The sequence below is a fragment of the Pecten maximus genome, chromosome 18, assembly GCF_902652985.1.
Source record: "Pecten maximus chromosome 18, xPecMax1.1, whole genome shotgun sequence".
NCBI classification, from domain to species: Eukaryota; Metazoa; Mollusca; class Bivalvia; order Pectinida; family Pectinidae; genus Pecten; species Pecten maximus.
Genome location: NC_047032.1, coordinates 28,042,961 through 28,065,501, shown reverse-complemented (window position 1 = coordinate 28,065,501; position 22,541 = coordinate 28,042,961). Strand labels below are relative to the sequence as shown.

General features: G+C 34.6%; 1 protein-coding gene across 3 annotated transcripts; it reads left to right on the top strand.

The window, feature by feature from the left end:
- The first annotated feature begins 5,870 nt into the window (after positions 1-5,870).
- Positions 5,871-18,350, top strand: LOC117316623 (putative calmodulin-3). Of its 3 annotated transcripts, XM_033871300.1 has the most exons (7): positions 5,892-5,982; positions 6,074-6,135; positions 6,577-6,613; positions 12,861-12,929; positions 16,010-16,153; positions 16,691-16,936; positions 17,188-18,350. In XM_033871300.1, the coding sequence occupies exons 3-7, from the start codon at positions 6,586-6,588 to the stop codon at positions 17,223-17,225; spliced, it is 525 nt and encodes a 174-aa protein (XP_033727191.1). In that variant the 5' UTR covers positions 5,892-5,982; positions 6,074-6,135; positions 6,577-6,585; the 3' UTR covers positions 17,226-18,350. The 3 variants fall into 3 exon arrangements, with proteins under 3 accessions (XP_033727192.1, XP_033727191.1, XP_033727193.1); XM_033871302.1 differs by lacking the exon at positions 6,577-6,613 and having other exon boundaries at positions 5,896-5,982; XM_033871301.1 differs by lacking the exons at positions 6,074-6,135; positions 6,577-6,613 and having other exon boundaries at positions 5,871-5,982.
- Positions 18,351-22,541: the final 4,191 nt, after the last annotated feature.

Below are 22,541 nucleotides of genomic sequence, written 5' to 3'. Positions count from 1 at the left end.
TCTGCATATGTAAAATATAATTGGAAAAAGGCAAAAACAATCAATGCCTTGAAATGTTATACAATATGTCTAGATGATAATTTAAGTTCAGTGATTATACCTGAAGGTATTATATCGAATAACGACATTGACGGATATTATTCTAACATAGTATTGTCAGTCAAGAAAGCTGCTGACTTAACATTACCTAAAAGTGAATACAAAAGTTATCTTAAACCGTATTGGAACGACGAAGTATCACAAATGCATAAGGTAATGACTAATAAAAGGAAACGTTGGATCTTAGAAGGTAGGCCAAGATCCGGAAGCGTCAGTTTTTTGGAGTATAAACAAAACAAAGCTATTTTTCGCAGAAATTTACGTACTGCCTTTCATACTTATATGTCAAATCAGTTTTCTGAAATTGATAAGTGTGGTGAGATAGACCAAACATTGTTTTGGCAATTGTATAAACGTAAAGTTAATAAACGACCCCAATCACAAACTGAATTAAGGTACAATGGTAAAACCTTACGTGAGCCTGCTGACATTGTAGAGGCATGGGCGTTACATTTTGGTACGATATTTCAAGATAAATCGGATGAATGTTTTGAAACAGGCTTTGAAAATGATATTAACACGCATATTGACAATATTGAGTCCAATGTTAAGTTTGAACAGGATAATTTCCTGAATGACGTCATTACGTCAGTAGAGATATCGACGTCATGCAAGAAACTCAGCACAAATAAAGCTGGAGGGCATGATGGTTTAGTTTATGAGCATTTTAAGTACGGAAGTAATAAACTATTCGAACATATGGCTGCGTTGTTCAATATGATAATAAAAAATGAATACATCCCAAAACAGTGGAAAAAGGGATTAATTGTTACGTTGCACAAAGGTCAAGGGAAAGTAAAAGATGATCCCAATAATTATAGAGGCATCACCCTACTGCCAGTCATGTTTAAGTTATTTGAAATGTCTATATCAAATAGAATCAGCCCAGTCATATGTTCTGATACGTTTCCCAATAAGCAGCAGTCTGCATACCAAAGTAATCTGTGTAGCCTATGCACATCTTTTAACTTACAAGAATGTATTAATTATAATTTAGAAAATGGATCAAATGTATATGTTGCATTTTTAGACAGCAACAAGGCGTTCGACACAGTGTGGCACGCAGGTCTTCTTTTTAAAATACATGAAATTGGACTGAGAGGCAAGATATGGGTTATTCTTAAAGAAATGTATACACATGTAGAAAGTTCAATCTTATTTAATGGCTTAACATCACCTTTGATCAAAATGGAGAGAGGGATTTTGCAAGGGGGATCTTTGTCTGCCAAGCTGTACCTAATTTTCATAAACGAATTACTGAATGAAATGGAAAATTGTGGAAACGGCGCAGTTATTGCAGATTTAAAAGTTAACATCCCAACTCAGGCAGATGACATTTGTCTTGTTAGTACAAATTTTCAAAGCCTACAAAAAATGGTTAATATATGTGAAACCTATAGTAAGAAGTGGAGATTCACTTTCTCATCTACGAAAAGTAAAATTGTATTGTTTTCTGAAAAACGCATATCCCATAATATACAAAATGTCTACCTATACAAATTTGTACTGCCTGTAGTTGAAGAAATTAAACATGTCGGAATATTGTTAAACGGCAGAAGAAATTCAGTTGAAAGAACTACTAGAGCATGTTGTAAATTAAAAACTGGTGTTATGTCTCTTCTAAAATCTGGGGCTCATCCCAACGCACTTAACCCTCTCACTGTTGCTAAAATAGTCAAAATTAAAGTGTATCCTTCTGCACTTTTCGGATGTGAACTATGGTTACTCTCCAAAACTGAAGTATTATTATTAGAAAAGGCACAAAATTTTATTGTGAAAAGTATTCAAAGGTTTGAAAAGAGAACTAGGACAGACATGTGTGTATCATTGCTTGGCTGGACTAGTATTGAATCTTATATTAATATCAAGAAATTATTATTTCTGGGACGAATTTATAATATCGATAATAGTATGCTAGTACACAAGATATTTATTACTAGATTTTTTATGTTCATTGTAAACAACGAAAAACAACAGGGATTTATACCCGACATTATTTCTATTTTAAGAAAATATTCATTGTATGAGACTTTTGTTGACTATATAAAGCTAGGGTATTTTCCGGGGAAACTACAATGGAAAAAAAGTGTCTATGAAAATGTATATAGAGTAGAGGAAACTGCATGGTTAGAACGTATGCATAACCACAATGACTTTTTCAGATTTAAATTTATTCATTCTAAGATTAAACCACATTATTTATGGAAATTGGCTATTAAATATCCTCAGTATTATAAATCTATACACTGTATCATAAAATTATGTACAACATCTCGTATGTTGGACCATATGGCTTTATGCCACTACTGTGGTATTTTATACAACGATACTTTAATGCATATAATTCTACATTGTGAAAAGAATACTGCTATTCGTGATAAATTATGGTGTTTTTTATTTAATATGTTGGGTATTGATTTTATTGCGTACCTTCACAATTTATCAGATTTTGAACTAGTTAATGCTTTATTAGGAAGCAAGTTAGACTATGACATGTCTAACGAAGACAACGAATATGTAAGATTAGCAAATGTAAATTTTCTGAATGAAATGCTTAAAAATATAACCCAATTTGCTAACAATTGATGTTTCAATATAATTACTTGTGTGTGAAATAACTTTGTATATGTATATTCAGACTATTCTTGTTTATATGTTGATTGTATGATGTAATTATTCTATTTGTGAATCTTCATTTGTGGAGGAAATAAAGAGAATAATAATAATAATAATAATACGATATCTTATATGATTAAGTTATAATATATCTTATATAATTAAGTTATAAGATATCTTATATAATTAAGTTCTAAGAGATCTTATATAATTAAGTTATACGATATCTTATATGATTAAGTTATAAGATATCTTATATGATTAAGTTATAATATATCTTATATAATTAAGTTATAAGATATCTTATATAATTAAGTTATAAGATATCTTATATAATTAAGATATAAGAGATCCTATATAATTTGGTTATGTCCTGGATTAACATTGCTCCTTGAATAAATGGCAAGTTGAACCGTGTGCAGCCTCACAATTGGTGATGCGGTATTGTTGGATATGGGGAGTCGGTACCGAAGTGGCTTGCCATATATTCGAGATAGCTTTACAATACAAGATGAAGCGTGCTTAAAGACAATAGTTATTTCACAATGCTAATGTTATAAGTGAAACATTTAGGCTTGTATTTGTAATTAACCTATATGTAAACGAAAACATCTGAACATTTTAAAATATTAAACATTGCGCTTCATAATGGATTATGCTCTTAGCATCAGTAAGTACCCACAGATACTTTAGGATAAGGACTGTCACAACACTAGTGCTTTAATGGTACATTTAGGGGATATGGGAATATAAATGTAAATAAGATTATCTCAATATCTTAAAATATTCAATATTGTGATGAATAATAGATTAGCTCTAAGCACCCTTAAGTAGCCATTAATAAAAACATTATAGCCCTTTCACATAAGCACGTGTGTTTAATATATGGTAATAATATATATATATTAAGAATAAGGTGTACTTTATCCAGTGAAGGTCCCTATGGTATTAAATAAATTATTCTGTGATGTGAGACATACATTTAACCAATTTCATACTGTTAAAGTTTCCGACTGCGTGTAGGACTCCTTTGATCAGTATGTTTCTTATATTAAGCCGTGGTTATGATTTCAACAATGCATGGTTTTATCGATAGATCTAGCTTTTCTCGGCATCACGATGAACTGTACTTTACAAGATTCAGGCATCATCTCAAATTACCTATAATAATGCTGCACAATTTGATGTTCTACTTTTGGAGCCATCAGACCAATTGTATCATTTTGTGACATTCCAGATAACAGTTAAATCAATCCTCTGATCTAATCATGCTGTTTTGATCCACTGAATGCTTTCCCAATTCCGAGCTCCGTTTTACTAATCCTATATGTACTCATTAAGAAAAGTAATTACGAAATCGCATGCAAATATTTATATTGTATATTGTTGAAAGAATAATGTTAAAGGATCTTGATACATGAAAAGTGTCGAGAAACACAATAAATCTAAATATGATATTATCAGTACTAGGTTACATTGGGACGTATCAACAATATATATGTATATTTGGCTACCATGTCCTATAGAAGATACCACGAGAAACGACAATACAACGCTATGTCGGGTATCATTCTATCGGTATTGTATACTCCATTGTCTGTATATCAATACAGACTGTTTATTTTAAACCATTATTCTTTGTCGAGTTGCTGTGTGCACCGATTGATTCATGTCGATCATTGTTCTATTAATGGAGGCATTGTCTTCTCGGTATAATACATGTAGCTGCCCATTGTTTTTTCAAGCTTCGCTGGCTAGTTTGATGTCGCCCCAATAAAGAGCATTAATTGATGATTACATTGAAAAAAGAGAACTCCAGTACATATTCTCTTTTATGCCACACCTGTTTTTGTCGTTGACGTGGATAATACAATCCGGGTAATATACTCTGGTCTATACTCTCGACTTTGTCTTCATAACACACGATTTCAGCGTTCTGTTCCGGGCGATCACAGACGAACCCTTAAATAGTTCAATAGGTGAAATTTCGTAGTTGACATACTATTACACTGTTGTACCTATTAGTATTTCTTTTGGTTTCGTTATCACTTACACGGTTCTCATTTTGTGAACATGACATTGCTTGGTTTTAATTGTACAGACCAAGTAGAATGTGAACTGCTTTTTTTTTTAAATTTGAATGTCCAATGTATGCTGACATTAGTTATGAGCCCCATGCCTACGCTCCATCTTTCATTGATAATTTTAACTACATGAATAATACGGATAAAATGTCAGCGATCCTCAGTAATCATAGTGCATTACGTGTTACAGCCAAAACCTGCTGTATTTTATGTCGACGAGGACAACAAATTTCATACAAATAGTTATTAATTGTGATATATTATTGAAATTGTTTTAACTTGGTGTATTATAATTCCAATGTGGGATGGACGTCAGATTCAAATGTTCTATGAAGAATGTGTATATGTATTATGCATCTGATATGTGACACTTAAATAAAAAAAAATATTTGATTTGATTTGATTGATTTGAGTTTAAATATGTAACCTGTCATTGAGCCATTAATACTGCCCCGAGCTGTTGTAACATGATTGTGTTGATACCAGTGATCGATACGACTCTCGTGACTCGCTGTGGATACCCCTGCCCCTCTCCTGACACACCAGGTATAATTCAATACCCGTAACAAACTACAGGTTGTGTACGGGGTCAGTGGGGGTATGATGTTCACAGCGACGTATGACAATATAATCTTAAATACAGGTTTTAATATACAGATGGAAGATACCGTTACAAATATACGTATTCTATCTGGCTGTTGAACTCGGGTTGATCACTCCTGATTGGCTGATATATCGACCAACTTCTACTGGCCAAAGAACAACCAGCTAAGAAACCACATAAAAATAATGTCCATGCTTGATTTTGCTCAAAATAATCTTAATTTCGGGACTCCAGGTTTAAGGTTATGCCTTGATTGATGCACGTTTTAATCGCGATAAGAATGTTTAACTTACCTCTTCTACATGTTTTAAAACGTTTTATTATTAAGCTAACAAGTCTAAGGTTTGTATGTAAATAAACAGGTAGATTTACCCAGCATCTAGTCAACAATGTAACAATGACCTGCTCTGTTTCCGCCGTGCATTAGCACGCATGCGCGTTAGGTATCAAATCAACGTCAACAAAGTTGTTATAATAGCTGCATTGTATTACAGGTAAAAACAAATATTTGTACTTACATAAACTTCAGTGAGTCTAAACGTACAGCTGTGGTCGTGATATTCATGCGATCGTATTAAGGTAAGTTGGAACCCTGATAGAGGTAGGAATGACTTTCAATTCATTTTTAGCTATACTTTTTATAACTCTTCATTTGTATTACTTTTTGTAGAACCTGTTCATCATCATCTCGATGGTGTGAGCTGCCAGCTATACTGATAATTGACCGTGAAGGTGATTCGTTCTGCTATATCTAGTTATTTTTCTTTAGTGTATATTTATAGTGGTTTCTATGTTATTCCCGTCATCTTATGAAATAGTGTATGCTAACAAAAATGTACCAAAGACACACATTAACAACAAAGGACTATTAAATATGAATATAGTAAAACTACAACGGGTATGTCAAAACAAATTGTGAATACAAAACCGCACCAGAATATCTTAACGTTTCGATCATTGATAGAGTTGTAATATTTACCAAGGTTTCAAACCATTTCCATTGTGAAATGGTCTTGTAAAACACGCGATTAGTTATCGATAGTGAAGGGATTCTTATTCGATAGATAACAGCCGTAATTATGAGTAAAGAGAATCTTGTCGATATCAATTTAGCATTAGATACATTATATGGTGATTATGAAACAGCAAAATACAGTTATTTCGTCCTTGTAGGTCTCGTCAATGGTGACAGGGACATCATACAGCTGTGGTGAATATTTATTAGATATGTAAAAAAAATCGAAAATGACATTGTTTGTTTTTGGTGAATATGCATGCTAAATGAAACTATCATCTCGATTTAAATTCATGTTCAATAGTTCAGATGTAGTACTCTGGTTTATTTGAATGGACTAATTATTACTAATATTCTCTTTATTCTATTGTTATAACTATTTTGTTACTCTACTCCTATTGGTGGACCTGGTACAATTCAATATCAATTTCCTCTTATTTGTAGAACTGGTTCATTCTAATATACTGTTCCTTTTATTAGCGGAATTTGTATTTTCTAATATATTGTTTCTTCTATTGGTAGAACTGGTATATTCTAATATTTATTCCTTCTTAATTTCGTCTTAATTTTTTACCTCTTGTTTATTTACAATGTGCAGTTTGTATTCGGTATAAATGATCAGCAGTCTTTGTTTATCCTAAGTGATCAAAATAAAGTAAGATACTCAGAAAATTAGATTGTTCTTTAAAACAGATTTTGCCTGTGTGGTAGAACGATATAATGATTGCTTGTTATCATGGAAAGGTGAATATCGTCTTAGGTCTCCAGGAAAATCAATCAAGTGCTATCGATCCTAACCTTTCGCTCGCCTACTACGCCACGCTGACGACGGCAATTCCCTTGAAACCCTGGCAACGTCTTTCTATCGAAACTTGCCAAGCATCGCTAGTCGTTATATTGGGGCTCACACTTAGATTGACCTACTAAATTAAAACTATAGGTGCCCTCACTGATGACAAACGCCAACGTTCGTGTGACAGTTCATATTTAAGTCATATATACAGTGAAAACTTGAAAAAAAATCAGTCGTCAGTAGATATTTCCGGTGTCGAATACTGTTATTAGTATACATTTTATTCTGTTATGTATTAGTATTCAATTTTTGAGAATCTGACTACGCTCGGATTTGACCTAGATTTGTATGGTGGGTGTAGTCGATTTGACCTAGATTTGTATGGTGGGTGTCGTCGATTTGACCTAGATTTGTTTGGTGGGTGTCGTTGATTTGACCTAGATTTGTATGGTGGGTGTCGTCGATTTGACCTTGATTTGTATGGTGGGTGTCGTCGATTTGACCTAGATTTGTATGGTGGGTGTCGTCGATTTGACCTAGATTTGTATGGTGGGTGTCGTCGATTTGACCTTGATTTGTATGGTGGGTGTCGTCGATTTGACCTAGATTTGTATGGCGGGTGTCGCTGTGACCTAGATTTGTATGGCGGGTGTCGCTGTGACCTAGATTTGTATGGCGGTGTTGCCGATGAAGCCGAAGACGCTTACTCTAGAGAACACCTAGTCTTGTCATTGTACTCTTTCAATGTTCTCCAACTAAATCTATATTTTTCCTTATGTTTTCCCCTCGTTTTATCAAAAATGAGTATGCATTAAGGTTTTATTATCATGTTGGCATTCCCTGTTGTTTTTGTCCCCGTTTTTTCAATATTGAGTTAAAGTTACGGTTTCGTCATTATGTCGATATTCTCTATGTTTTTTTATAAAGTGTATTTGTTGTCTTTTATAACAAATACAATGTAGTTCTTTATACATATATCACATTTTAGTATAGAACAATCATTTTCTTCAGTTTTGCCACGTTATAGTAAAGTTATATCTAGCATACATTGTAACGTTAAATCAACCTTAACGCTTGGTATTTTAGTTAACTTTGTGGCTCATTCTACTGTACAATTGTTAATTTTTGCGGTTGTCCCAGCGGAACTAGTTAGCGGTTATTAAATTTGCGCAACACCGCCATGTTGCACAAACAGTTACCAGGCGAAAAATTTCACACACTTTTGTGAATATATCAAATATCTATAATTGAGGGCATAGATATTCGCTGGGTATTTATTTTCGTGCTATATTCAATGACCGCAAATACAGCAAAATTAAAATCATCGCCAATCTTACCAACAATGCAGTGATTTACCAAGGTTTTGATGCGTTACCATACAATGAAGCAGAGCCAAAAATACCAGTAATCGACATTGTCTTGTTTTTTTAACTAGACTTACGAAACCTTTTTGAAATCACAATTGAAGTTCTACAAAGTATATACAAATATTTGAAAAGGCATTATCTATCGACGTTTATACGAAGATAACCTTCAGCCATTTAAATTATCGAATTATGAAAAAAAAACACTGTTCCTATTCAGTTGGTTTGTACACCTGACTTCATACCATCCCATTTTGCTGAAGTGTTTTTATTAACCAAACAAAGACCTAAATGATGAATACGTTCGTCGTCCTGGTGGGTAAATTGAACTAGCCTTTTAAGTTTTAAAGGGTTTTCAGTAAATCACGTATCCACTATACTATAGCTTCATTAACTACATGAGACAATCAAACTGCTCTTTTCATAAAAAAAGTCATTCCAAGTAAATTGTCATTTCGTGTTAATTAACTGTACCGATGATATGTAATTTCCTAACAAGACGGTATTCGTACATTTAAATACAAATCTATGAAGACTTGTGTTAAAGCCAAGTATTTCAAGGATTTCAGAAATAAAATCTAGTTTTGTATTGACTAAAATACAAAACTTTGTTTTGTATCAATAGTACTTTAAAGCGAAACAATTAAGATGATTAGCAGCTCAGGATCCCCGCAACAAAACGAATCAAAGAAGTGGTAAATTGATGCCACAGGGAGCTATTTAAATGACAATCATCTGTTTACATGACCATTGGTCACAAACACCAAAGTGACATGTTTTAACAAAATATAAAAAAAAGCAAATGGAAAATTACCAGAATGTAATCGATTTTGTCCTCGGATTATGGTTCATTAGTTATGCAACTATACAAACTATATACAACCCATGCCATTTTAAATCACCACTTAAACCTGTAAGTAGCTTCAATTAGTGTAGAATGTTGGAATTGATAGGTTGATTTGACGAATCATGGAAGGACATAACAGTTGTATAGTGTAGTGTTGTATACATTTTTAGTAATATTCGCTCCTATATATGTGACTTTCCTACAATCTTACCATTAGGGTAAGAACAGTCATGTCTTAAGAGTTTATACCACTATTACCATCAACATTAATTACAAATAATACTGGCATTTATAATACTATAAATACTATAAGTATATCGCTGCGAATTCGTATATTTTTGATTGAACGGTTGATTATTAATGAGACTTCGCGCCATTTAAACGGAGTACTGTCGATATTCCTTAAGTTACAACTATGATGTTAGGTGGTCTCACGAAAGTAGACATATACATTATTATAATACGAGGATGATTGATATGTAAGACTTCATATTATTAAAGCTTATAAAGTGCAATTGTCATGCAAATGTAAAACGATCCCTTCAACAGCAGATATATTCTAATTACAATACATTATATTATACATATCACCATCAATGTTCAATACTATCTTATTACACTCCATGATACTATATATCACCATCAATGTTCAATACTATCTTATTACACTCCATGATACTACATATCACCATCAATGTTCAATACTATCTTATTACACTCTATAACACTACATGTCACAAACAATGTTCATTATTATCTTGATATACTCCATAACACTACATGTCACAAACAATGTTCATTATTATCTTGATATACTCCATAACACTACATGTCACAAACAATGTTCATTATTATCTTGATATACTCCATAACACTACATGTCACAAACAATATTCATTATTATCTTGATATACTCCATAACACTACATGTCACAAACAATATTCATTATTATCTTGATATACTCCATAACACTACATGTCACAAACAATGTTCATTATTATCTTGATATACTCCATAACACTACATGTCACAAACAACGTTCATTATTATCTTGATATACTCCATAACACTACATGTCACAAACAACGTTCATTATTATCTTGATATACTCCATAACACTACATGTCACAAACAATGTTCATTATTATCTTGATATACTCCATAACACTACATGTCACAAACAACGTTCATTATTATCTTGATATACTCCATAACACTACATGTCACAAACAATGTTCATTATTATCTTGATATACTCCATAACACTTCATGTCACAAACAATGTTAAATACAATCTTATTACACCCATATCACTACATGTCACAAATAATGTTCATTACAATCTTATTACACTCCATATCACTTCATGTCACAAACAATGTTCATTACAATCTTATTACACTCCTCAACATTACATATCACGATCGATGTTCAATACAATATAATTACACTTCATAACGCTACATATCCCCACCGACATTCACTACAACTTGCTGATAGTCTCATACTATCATTATTGAGAGTGATTAAAACTTTCAGCATCTATTCATCATACCAAACATATCGTCATCTTTCATACTACAAACATGTCACTTGTAATCTTTCTATGATTATCAATATTTACTAAAACTTACTTTTCCGTTTCATAAAACTGTATATGCCATAGACACGAACTAGACGCCTAGTCATGATACACATACATGTTTTATCAATAGCACCTTCGAAATTGACATTTCTATATATAACACCAGAGAATATCAATAGCACCTTCGAAATTGACATTTCTATATATAACACCAGAGAATATCATCTCCATCTCTGAATTAACATTTCTGTTCGTTACACTACATATTATCGTCGTCATCCACGGAAATGACATTCATATAGTATCACATACATATACTCAACACCCCCTACAAATGACCTCCATAACTGTACAAGAACCACTGCAATGGATGCTTGCCTTATAAATGACATTGGTTTTTCTAGAAGAAATGATTCGATCATTTTTCTAAATATTTTATATACTGACCATAAGAAATACCCGTCCTCACGTTGGTGTCCTATGATAATTCAACTCACTGTGGTTGTATCAATAGAAATTTTCACAAATTAAAACATGCAAGTACCAATTCTTTAATCTGCATAACAAAATGGATCATAAAATTATTACCACGATAAAAAACCATTACATTATTACATCATCATTATTTGGAATGGACCATTTCTGCAGATCTAAATTAATTATTTATGTTTCCAAAACATTAAGAAAGACATAAGGACATCCGTAGTTACCTTTCCAAAGAACATTATTGAAATACCCACGATAGGCTTTCCGATTACCGTATCCGATAATTTCCCAATACGGTATTATTGGACCAATAATGGCAGTCAGCATTCTCGCCATGTCGTGAAAGTGTGCACCCAGTTAGGCACAAGACCTAATTCTGAACCGCGATTTTAACCTTTATTGGCTTAGAGATTACTTACTGGAAGCCAGGAATAATGCAATTAATGAAGAGGTATATTAAGGCTGGTTAACTTATTAACTGGTCGACTTACGTTTGCATCTAGAAAATGATGGGTATACATACATTTATATTTATATTTCTGCTAACAGTTAAACACAAGTTTGAAATTCATGCAATGGTTCATTAAACCGAGGAAACTTTTTTTTTTATAACAGAGCGAAATAATTAAGTGTTATCGTATTCAGAGCACGTTTAAAATCCAGCGCGTGCCGCAAGATCTATAACAGACAGCAAAGCATGTTATTGGATATCAGCGAACGGATAGCGAAGGATCAATGTCGGAACAATAGATACGAGGCGATCGATGTATATGATAGCACTTTCAACTTTAGAAATGTATCTATTGTAAGTGAGAATCGATGGCCATACGTACCGTGTAAACAACAATGGTGTAATGTCACGCAGCGAGGATTTTTATCATCGATTTTATTTTATTTTCATATGATATATTTCTGATTGTGTTTTTATACGTCAGCGGCTATCATTACTCTAGATAGTATCGTTAAACCCTACGCAAATCCACACCCCCTCATCCAAGAACGATGGCTGTGTCTGCTTACGTTTGTAAGAACCACTACCGTCATGACGAACGTAGTACCAATTCAAGAAATAATGTAAACATTCAATAGTCATATTGATCGAATAAGCAACTTAAAAAATCTGGAATCACCCCTCGTATGTAAAGAAGACGGCTGGATTTCTCAGATCGGAATTGTAAACGTATGGTGTCAACTGTCCTCAATAAAGCCAGATTTTAAAGGGTCACATTCCAACGGGAATGGTAAAGATGCACTCTTTTCATAGCAGTTTTGAAGTTGTGTTCCTCTGATTTTGCGATATCATTAATCTGTAATGAAAAAGAATACACATATCTGTTTGATGTAACTATTTTTTATATTCATATAGATACAGTAACGATAATGGACCAGAAAATAGCTCTTCGGGAACTACAAGACGAACGGACATTTAAAAAAGGTGAGTCCATTATTTCTGTCAATTACCAAATTCATCTATGATGATGATTAGAAAACACATTTCGCTCTAAAGAAAATCCTTCTATCTTGTACATGAGGAAGACTTTGACCTACTACCGGACATTGACAGTCTTCAGATATATGCGACCGAAATAGGTAAGAAACTACACAAGACAACGCAGACTTGTAAACGACGGTAAAATCTGAACATCCTAGGGAAAAGGGTTATAAATCAATTTGTCCAAAAGGATATAATTATATACATGAAGATACATTTCAAGGGTTTGATAAAAAATAACAAAACATTAAATATTAATCGTACATCTGTTTGGTCCTTCCATATTTAAATATTAATCACACGGCTATTTCGTCCTTTCATATCTTAATACATATATGTACTAGTACACACTGTATTACATATACAGCTATTTCGCCCTTTCATAGCTAAATATTAATCATACAGCTGTTTCGAATTCGTCATTCCTTGTCTAGCCAGTGATGATAGGAAAAAAAGTTGGGAACCTAATAAAACCATTTGTGGTAAAACTTATTTGACAAAAGATGAAACTATAGCACTTGTCAGTCTCCTCCTACATGCAACTAGATTTTTAAATAAAGGAGAAATGAGATTCTCACTTATCAAGTGATTACGCTAATCACCGTTTGAACAACTGTGCTCTATATTACAAAGAAATGAACAAGACATACAACTGGATACCGTCTTTAAATGTGAATGCATTATATGTAAACAAACAATTCAGTATATGCCAAACTTTAATGATAAGCCATATTATCGACATTCTCTGGAAGTGCTACCAAAACACTTATTGTTTAAAATTGAGCTGATGCCCATTGTGCAACAGTTTTGTCGATTCGTTTCCTCCTTGTTTACTGTTTCTGTTTTGGTGTCCATCTGGATTTCTGTCCTCATATGACCCTGGCTGTTGATGTTCTATAACCCGCCCTCTATGGTCATTGCTATTGATGTTACCCTTCAAATCCGTCCTCATATGGCTCTTGCTGTTGATGTTTACCTTTAAATCTGTCCTCATATGGCCCTGGTTGTTGATGTTCTATAACCCGTCCTCATATGGCTCTGGATATTGATGTTACCCTTCAAATCCGTCCTCATACTTCAAATCCGTCCTCATATTGCCTTGGCTGTTGATGTTTCCCTTTAAATTCGTCCTCACATTGCCTTGGCTGTTGATGTTTCCCTTTAAATTCGTCCTCACATTGCCCTGGTTGTTGATGTCCCAAAGTAAACCGGTCCTCATATGCCCGTGGATATGTCCCTATAAATTCGTCTCAAGTTCCTGGCTGTTGTTACCCCTACAATTCCGTCTCAAATGTCCCTGGCTATTGATGCTACCCCTACAATTCCGTCTCAAATGTCTCTGGCTGTTTATGTTACCCCTACAATTCCGTCTCTAATGTCCCTGGCTATTGATGTTACCCCTACAATTCCGTCTCTAATGTCCCTGGCTATTGATGTTACCCCTACAATTCCGTCTCTAATGTCCCTGGCTATTGATGTTACCCCTACAATTCCGTCTCTAATGTCCCTGGCTGTTGATGTTACCCCTACAATTCCGTCTCAAATGTCCCTGGCTATTGATGTTACCCCTACAATTCCGTCTCAAATGTCCCTGGCTATTGATGTTACCCCTACAATTCCGTCTCAAATGTCCCTGGCTATTGATGCTACCCCTACAATTCCGTCTCTAATGTCCCTGGCTGTTGATGTTACCCCTACAATTCCGTCTCTAATGTCCCTGGCTATTGATGTTACCCCTAAAATTCCGTCTCAAATATCCCTGGCTGTTGATGTTACCCCTACAATTCCGTCTCAAATGTCCCTGGCTGTTGATGTTACCCCTACAATTCCGTCTCTAATGTCCCTGGCTATTGATGTTACCCCTACGATTCCGTCTCTAATGTCCCTGGCTATTGATGCTACCCCTACGATTCCGTCTCTAATGTCCCTGGCTATTGATGTTACCCCTACAATTCCGTCTCAAATGTCCCTGGCTATTGATGTTACCCCTACAATTCCGTCTCTAATGTCCCTGGCTGTTGATGCTACCCCTACAATTCCGTCGCTAATGTCCCTGGCTATTGATGTTACCCCTACAATTCCGTCGCTAATGTCCCTGGCTATTGATGTTACCCCTACAATTCCGTCTCAAATGTCCCTGGCTGATGATGTTACCCCTACAATTCCGTCTCTAATGTCCCTGGCTATTGATGTTACCCCTACAATTCCGTCGCTAATGTCCCTGGCTATTGATGTTACCCCTACAATTCCGTCGCTAATGTCCCTGGCTATTGATGTTACCCCTACAATTCCGTCTCAAATGTCCCTGGCTGTTGATGTTACCCCTACAATTCCGTCTCTAATGTCCCTGGCTATTGATGTTACCCCTACGATTCCGTCTCAAATGTCCCTGGCTGTTTATGTTACTCCTACAATTCCGTCTCAAATGTCCCTGGCTGTTTATGTTACTCCTACAATTCCGTCTCAAATATCCCTTGCTGTTGATGCTACCCCTACAATTCCGTCTCAAATGTCCCTGGCTGATGATGTTCCCTTTAACTCATTCCTCATATAGCCTGGCCCTAGCAGTGGATGTGTACTTATAAATCCGTCTCGTATGGCTCTGGCTGATGATTTTCTAAAAAAAAATCCGTCTTAAATTGATATGGATGTTGATGGTCCCTTTTAATCCTTTTCAAACGCTCCATCCCCCTTTCCCCTTTAAATAGTACTCATGTAACCATTGCTGTTGATGTCCCCTGCAAATCCTGGGGTTTTGTTTCGTAGGTACTATTGCTCATAAAACATTGGTATGTTGTGCAGCCCTAACCACACCCTTTATTACCGTGGATTGACCCCTATCGCTAGTTGTTTTTCTTCCAATATACACACCCATCATATGACCATGGCGCTTGGTGTCCCTCAGCTTCCATCCCCATATGTTACTTTAGAATAGCCACTTTAAATAGACATCATCCTTAAATGAACTGAACGTGTTGATTAGGCGTTGGATAGTAGTCACAAAACATTTTTTTTACCTCCAGTGATGAAGAAGCTGTTTCGCCAATTAGACACAAACGGAAACGGAAGTCTTGGCGTAAATGAAGTTATGACAGCTGCGCGCATGCTCAAAATGAAGCCAACGCGAGAAGAAGCTATGGCAATGATCAGAAAAGTTGACAAAGACAGTAAGTGCAGTATTATATAATTGTCCTCATACTAAGATTTGATCGTTGACCAAAATGTTTTACGTCTACGTTAAATTTTATATTTTGTATGTATCCTTATCCATAGCACGTTTATAAAACTTACGGATTAAACAATCCATCGGTGTACATTAAGAAATGACGTTTTTCTAAAGTTTTAATCATCTTAGAATTATAAAGCAATCCTATTGTCACTACCCGGATATTCATGGTTCTATTTACGAAAGTATACAAAGTAATTCTATAACCATTTTTTTCTGTATAATTAACAATTACATTTAGTTAAGACTAAAAGAGTATCGTCGATAGAAAACTGATAGTAGTTGATGTTATTGGGTGATTTGTCTGTTTGGAACTGAATTCCTAACGTTATTGCTATTCATAAGAATGTAGGGTGGTTTGTAGAGAAGAAAGATACTAAGTTAAGTGCTACATCAATGCTTCAGTGGTTATCCTACAAAGATATAATATTACTAGATTGTTAGGGTTTACATACATGAAAATCGCGTGTCTTTACAGGAAATGGATGTATTAGTTATCGGGAGTTTGAGACGATGATGGAAGAGTACGTAGCTCTACTAGATTTTCAAGACCGGGAACTCCGACAGGCCTTTTGTACCTTCGATCGTGACGGAAACGGTTACCTGGACAAAGGGGAACTCAAGCAGGTTCTCAGGGGTATGGGGGAGAAAATGTCTGACCAGGAGGCCGAGGAGGTCTTCAGACTTGTCGACGTAAACAGTGACGGAAAAATTTCTATAGACGGTAAGAGAACGAATATGCTCATATCCCAGTATTCTAGGGTTTATGTGTTTGGATTATTAACTGATTATAAATTACTCTCAATATGCGAAATAATGGAATGATTTGAACATTTTATACACATATGAAGTATTTAGTGAGTGTTTTAAGTCGATAGAATGGTATAAGCTAAAAACTATACGATTGTCGTTATTCTGAGGACACCTAACATAAGATAAAAATGATTAAATAATAGTTATTAACTTTTCTTCCAGAATTTGTGAAGGCACTGTCAGCCGAACCTCACACGTGATACTGGACATCACGTGATCAACTGAAACTAATAGCGATGATATGTTCCATAAATAAACTGGTCTATCTGGTGTTTGAGATTTATACCAAGATGACGTGCTATTCATATTTTGATAAATGAATAGTACATTTTCTAATGGGCTAAATTTGTTTTTTTACTTATGTAATTAACATTTGAAAATTTACTATGGACCAAATATTGCGATTTCAAATATTGTTTTTATGAATAACTTGATTGTATTGGTTCAGTGACTATTTACTTTTATAAAGACATTCTTTACATAAATGTCGTGTCAGGTTTTATTTTATGCAAATATTCTTTGTATACATAATCGTGTTTTAAACAGATTAAAACTATTTATCTTCAATGGAATTACAAATATGTTATTTCATGATGTTTTTTTTACTGTATGTTACGACAAATACCAGGACACTTTCAGTCAATTTTAGAGGCAATAAACTATTCACTCACTATCCAACCTGTAACGACGTTTACCTAGAATATTATTAAGTTTACCCAATTATTTTATGACGTTTACCCAAATTATTCTTACTTATCTAATTAGTTTGGTCTAGCAACGAAGTACAGAAATAAGTTCATTTTCATGTATCTTTGATTAAGATAAGGAGGAGTGGATAGGATTTTTAAAAGGCAAGTGATGATCTTAGTTTAACATCATGTTCAATACTTTAATGCCTGATTATGTCTCGTATCCTTCTTATATTCATATTAACGAAAGACGAGATAAGGAAAGGAAACCAATGTCTATATACAGAGGTCTCCTAACTAGTAACTCAGAGTGAAGCAATGTTGTTTATGTTCCATGTAACTATATATATATGCTTATCTACACTAGCGTTACAGTAGCTCCATGATCACATTGAGTTTTGTATGTAAGAATTTTAAATACCAAGATACTTCGTAAACTTAAACATACTCACCTCATTACTATTTGTGTGCCTTTTACAGGAGTATATCTAATGGAATACACTGTCAAAGTGATATCCATATCGTTGGTATTTAAATTACAGGTATTCTGCGTTATATCATAGCCCGCCTACACGTTTAAATGTTAGCGTTTATTGTAGACATACCTCACAAGAGCAATAAATTCGTATATTTTAACAAATTGTTTTGTTTTGCTTCATCGTATATACACAAGGCTGCAACATATTTCTTAACCATTCAATCCAGCTCTGGACATGTTTGCCTTAGCGCCGAATTTTATCTATTTATTTATTTTTATAGTTTCATCAAAAATAATGTTTCTGTGATGTAGATATTGGAGAAGACGGTGTTCTTCCTTAGACATAACAGTTTTAGCTATAATATTAGCTCATTAAATAACGCAAATTTGGATATTTTTATGCAGATATATTTCATCAATTTTGCACGAAATATAGAAATGTGAAAATGTCTGCGCATCATTTAAAAATTGATCTGAAAGTAGGCCAATGTTGTAATACTGTAAAAGTGGATATTTTCGCGCGTTGAAATTTTCGCTTAGTCAGCCTCCAAACTGTTCGCGGCGTGGATATTTTCGCGCTGTCAGTCATGATGAAAAGATATTTTCGCGCTGCAATGTTATTGACAATGTATATAAGGTAAGATTATTTTCGGCAAACTCCATTGAATATGCCTAACTTTGATCAATAGACACGTTTAGGTTAATTGATTGTAAGTGTGATCATTGCATTACGTCTGTGTGACAGATAATATATATATATATATATATATCAGATGTATTAGCGTTGATTCAGTTTTTTGCATTGAAAATACACCACGTACCAGACACCTGATTGCAACTTTAGGCCCCGAAAATGTATAAATAGCATGCGTTATCAGTACTCGTACTGTGTGGTAAATTAAGAAATCATCCGTGTACTGTTGAATGCAGTGTTAATTAAGTATTTTGATTATTTAATTGCGACTGAACACCTCTTGATTATTTGATTTTGATCACATGTAAACCTGCTCCCTCAAGCTAGGTAGACAGGCCACGCAAGGCGTCACTGCTCGCGGTCAAGTTGAAAGGATCGGACGTCCGGTCATGTCGAGTGAACGTGTGCTGTTTTGGGGCCTATAGCTACAAAATGGCCGACCAGCTTTGCGATTGATATGTACAGTAACGTAAAAGCGATCGTAATTATCATGAAATGAAGAAAGTTCCAAATGATCAATCAACATTAAATTAAATGAAATCATTTTACTAATTACTCAAGTTAGTATAACCATGTCTCAGACAATTGACCGACCATGACAACGTTACACATCATGGACGACATGGTTTACTACCAGGAACTTGCGGCTTGGATATTAGTGTATTTAGTTTATTTGGTGGAAATGTTCGCGTGTCAATATTTTCACGTGTTATTATATTCGCGTGTGGATATTTTGCGGAGATTTAATGATCGCGAAATAAGCGAAAATTTCCACGCCGCGAACATTTCCACTTTTACAGTAACCGGAACTGAATGGTTTTGTTCCATTCACGGCATAGTCTAAGCGCGAACATAGAAATTCAACAATAATAAGCCTGTGAACAATAAGTAACAATTTTCTCTAATATTCTGTATCGTAAATGTAAATAAAAACGCAATACTTCGTTAAGGGGAAATCCTCGTCCATTTGTCCAAAGATGTGATGTACTGTTAAATGTCCTGCTTACAAAAAGAACAAGGCTTGCTGGACAACCAGTTTAATCCTACCTTCACATTGCCGGGCTTCTAAATATGAAACGATTTACAATCATTCTTCAGTAGTGAACTCAACTTAAACATTATCTAGGCTTCTTACTGCTAGTCGTATTCCGATTAAGTCGAGACTGTAGACCTATAGGAATACTTTTATTCCAGAAGTGGAGTTAATGAAATCTGGATTTTGAACAACTCTAAGGTCTTTTGACTAATCTTGATCAAAAGCCACTAAAGAATATTTCTTCCATCAAAACATTTGATTTTTCTACTGTTTAAACTACCTTAAATTAAATTAAAGGAACGCATTCATTCTCTTGTGATGAGAGCTTTCATATCCAAGAAAGGCAAAAGTCATTATATGTATAAGCACATGTGGAGGACTATACGGGGACATGATTATTTCGCAAAACATACGAATATACCTCATATAAACTACACCGAAGATGAAATCGTGACAACGATTGAGGTTCTGACTGACTGCATATTTGTTGAGTTTGGTGACCAGAACTTCCAACAGACAATCAACATACTCATGGAAATAGACTTGTATTTGTTTTCGTACGAGGGCATGATTATAGTGAAGAGCTTATCAGAACAGGTGACCGAGATCTTGCAAAGCCATTTAATTTCACCTATAGGTATATTGACGATATGTTATCTTTAAAAAGCAAAACCTTGAAAAGTTCAAACCAAGGTTACTCCAGACTATTCAACACCAGCCGTTTACCTCAATGTTTGCTTACAACATAACCAACAGGGACAGTTTACAACTACATGTAAGCTGTATGCTAAAAGTAATAAATTCAATTTCCTAAATTCTAGACAGCAACATCCCTGCTTCCTCTACATATTTGCATGCTACTGATGATTTAATATTAAAGGACTGGTTCCCATTGTCACAATTTCCTAAATTCTAGACAGCAACATCCCTGCTTCCTCTACATATTTGCATGCTACTGATGATTTAATATTAAAGGACTGGTTCCCATTGTCACGATTTCCGCGCCAGATATCGACTACTGACTAAAACACAACGCTTGGTTTCGATAAATGCAGGTTGATGTAGACAATAGGAAAAGTCGACATTATGATCTGATTTGTAAATATTCTGTTTCCTTATGTGATAAGTCAGACGTGTTTGTGTGGGAGTAAACCCTGGTTTAACCTATCTGGTATGATTATTATTACAGATAGCAGTTGTATGTTGGTACTGACGTCTTATCTTGAAATCGTGACATTACATGTATTTGACCTACATTTAGATGGAACACCTGGTCATATTTTTCATGTATGCAATGATCTGAGAATACAGATCTGTAAGGAAGTTTGAGAGTAATGTTTAGGAGTACGGCGTAAAAATCTAAATTTTGACCAGCAACCGACGCTAAAGGATTTGACACTTCGTGAACACCGTTTTCAACATCTCTCAACCATTCGCCATGACTCCACCAGCACTCGAAGTGTGTAAAGTGTGTAAATCGAGATTCATATCTCCTCTAACCTCATTTACCTTTTCACCACACATTAACGAACAATCATAACACTTTTAGTACCGATAACTGTTTTTATTGTCTCGTCAAGCATTTTGTCAAATATATGTCGCTTGCAAATATCTTTGGCTCGGATTCTTTTTACCTTATATTGTCGAAGTTTTTAAATTCTGCATTGAATAAACACTATCTTTACTCTTTCAAAAGAGGTGAACTACCGTATTTGATAAAAACACCACGGATATGTGGTTGCTGCTGAACAACAAACAGAGGTGTCTCCCTTGTGCCAACATTCAAAAGAAACCTGTATCTGTGATATAAAATCTTTTAGTTTCTAGTTTAAATTAACGATTTGCACGTAAATGTTTATTGTAAGATATCTCCTTTTTCAAATACGATATTACACTGGTATTGTGTTTAGTAATTCACCAACGACTTACAGAGACGGGCAAAAAGGTTTGGAACATAATATTTTACTATCTGTTTCATGCATTTGGACAAACTTTCAATAATATAATAGTATAAAGAAAAAAAATAAAAGAAGGGGACAATATAAGCAAAATATATATGCGTTGAAACATTGAAATAAAGATGAACAAGAACAGCTTTTCTGGAGGGTTAGCAAAAATTTGCATATCAAATAAGAAAACCGACATGGGGAATGAGAAAGGATGGAGTGAAACGAAGAGTAAAAAACAAAGAAGAAGAAAGAAGAAGTAGAGATATGAAATAAAAGACAAGGATGTGAGATACAGTGCAGGGGAAAATGTAGTGTTAAGTTTATTGATTTTATAACGATTGCGAAACAAGGTATACAAACTTATATTTATCAATCTTGTTGGCCTGGATGGAAGGGCGCGGGGAATCTTACTGTGGCAGAAAACCAGATAAACCAGAGAATCCCATGAGGTCAAGCAGAAGGAAATGTGAATTATGCCGGAGAGAGAGAGAGAGAGAGAGAGAGAGAGAGAGAGAGAGAGAGAGAGAGAGAGAGAGAGAGAGAGATTCATTCCCATGTACACCGTGTGATAAATTTCCTTTTTCACATCTTCGATGCTTTACACTTTTCGTCTCCTATAAACTCTGTGTTACAAACTCGACCATTTACAATGACTGATCTTTGAATGATT

What these genes read in the sequence shown, in the direction of transcription:
- LOC117316623 (XM_033871300.1), top strand. Translation starts at nt 6,586, where the DNA reads ATGGTGACAGGGACATCATACAGCTGTG. An exon ending in AGGGACATCATACAGCTGTG is followed by an intron (nt 6,614 to 12,860) that starts GTGAATATTTAT and finishes ATATTCATATAG; the next exon opens with ATACAGTAACGATAATGGAC. An exon ending in CGGAAAAATTTCTATAGACG is followed by an intron (nt 16,937 to 17,187) that starts GTAAGAGAACGA and finishes CTTTTCTTCCAG; the next exon opens with AATTTGTGAAGGCACTGTCA.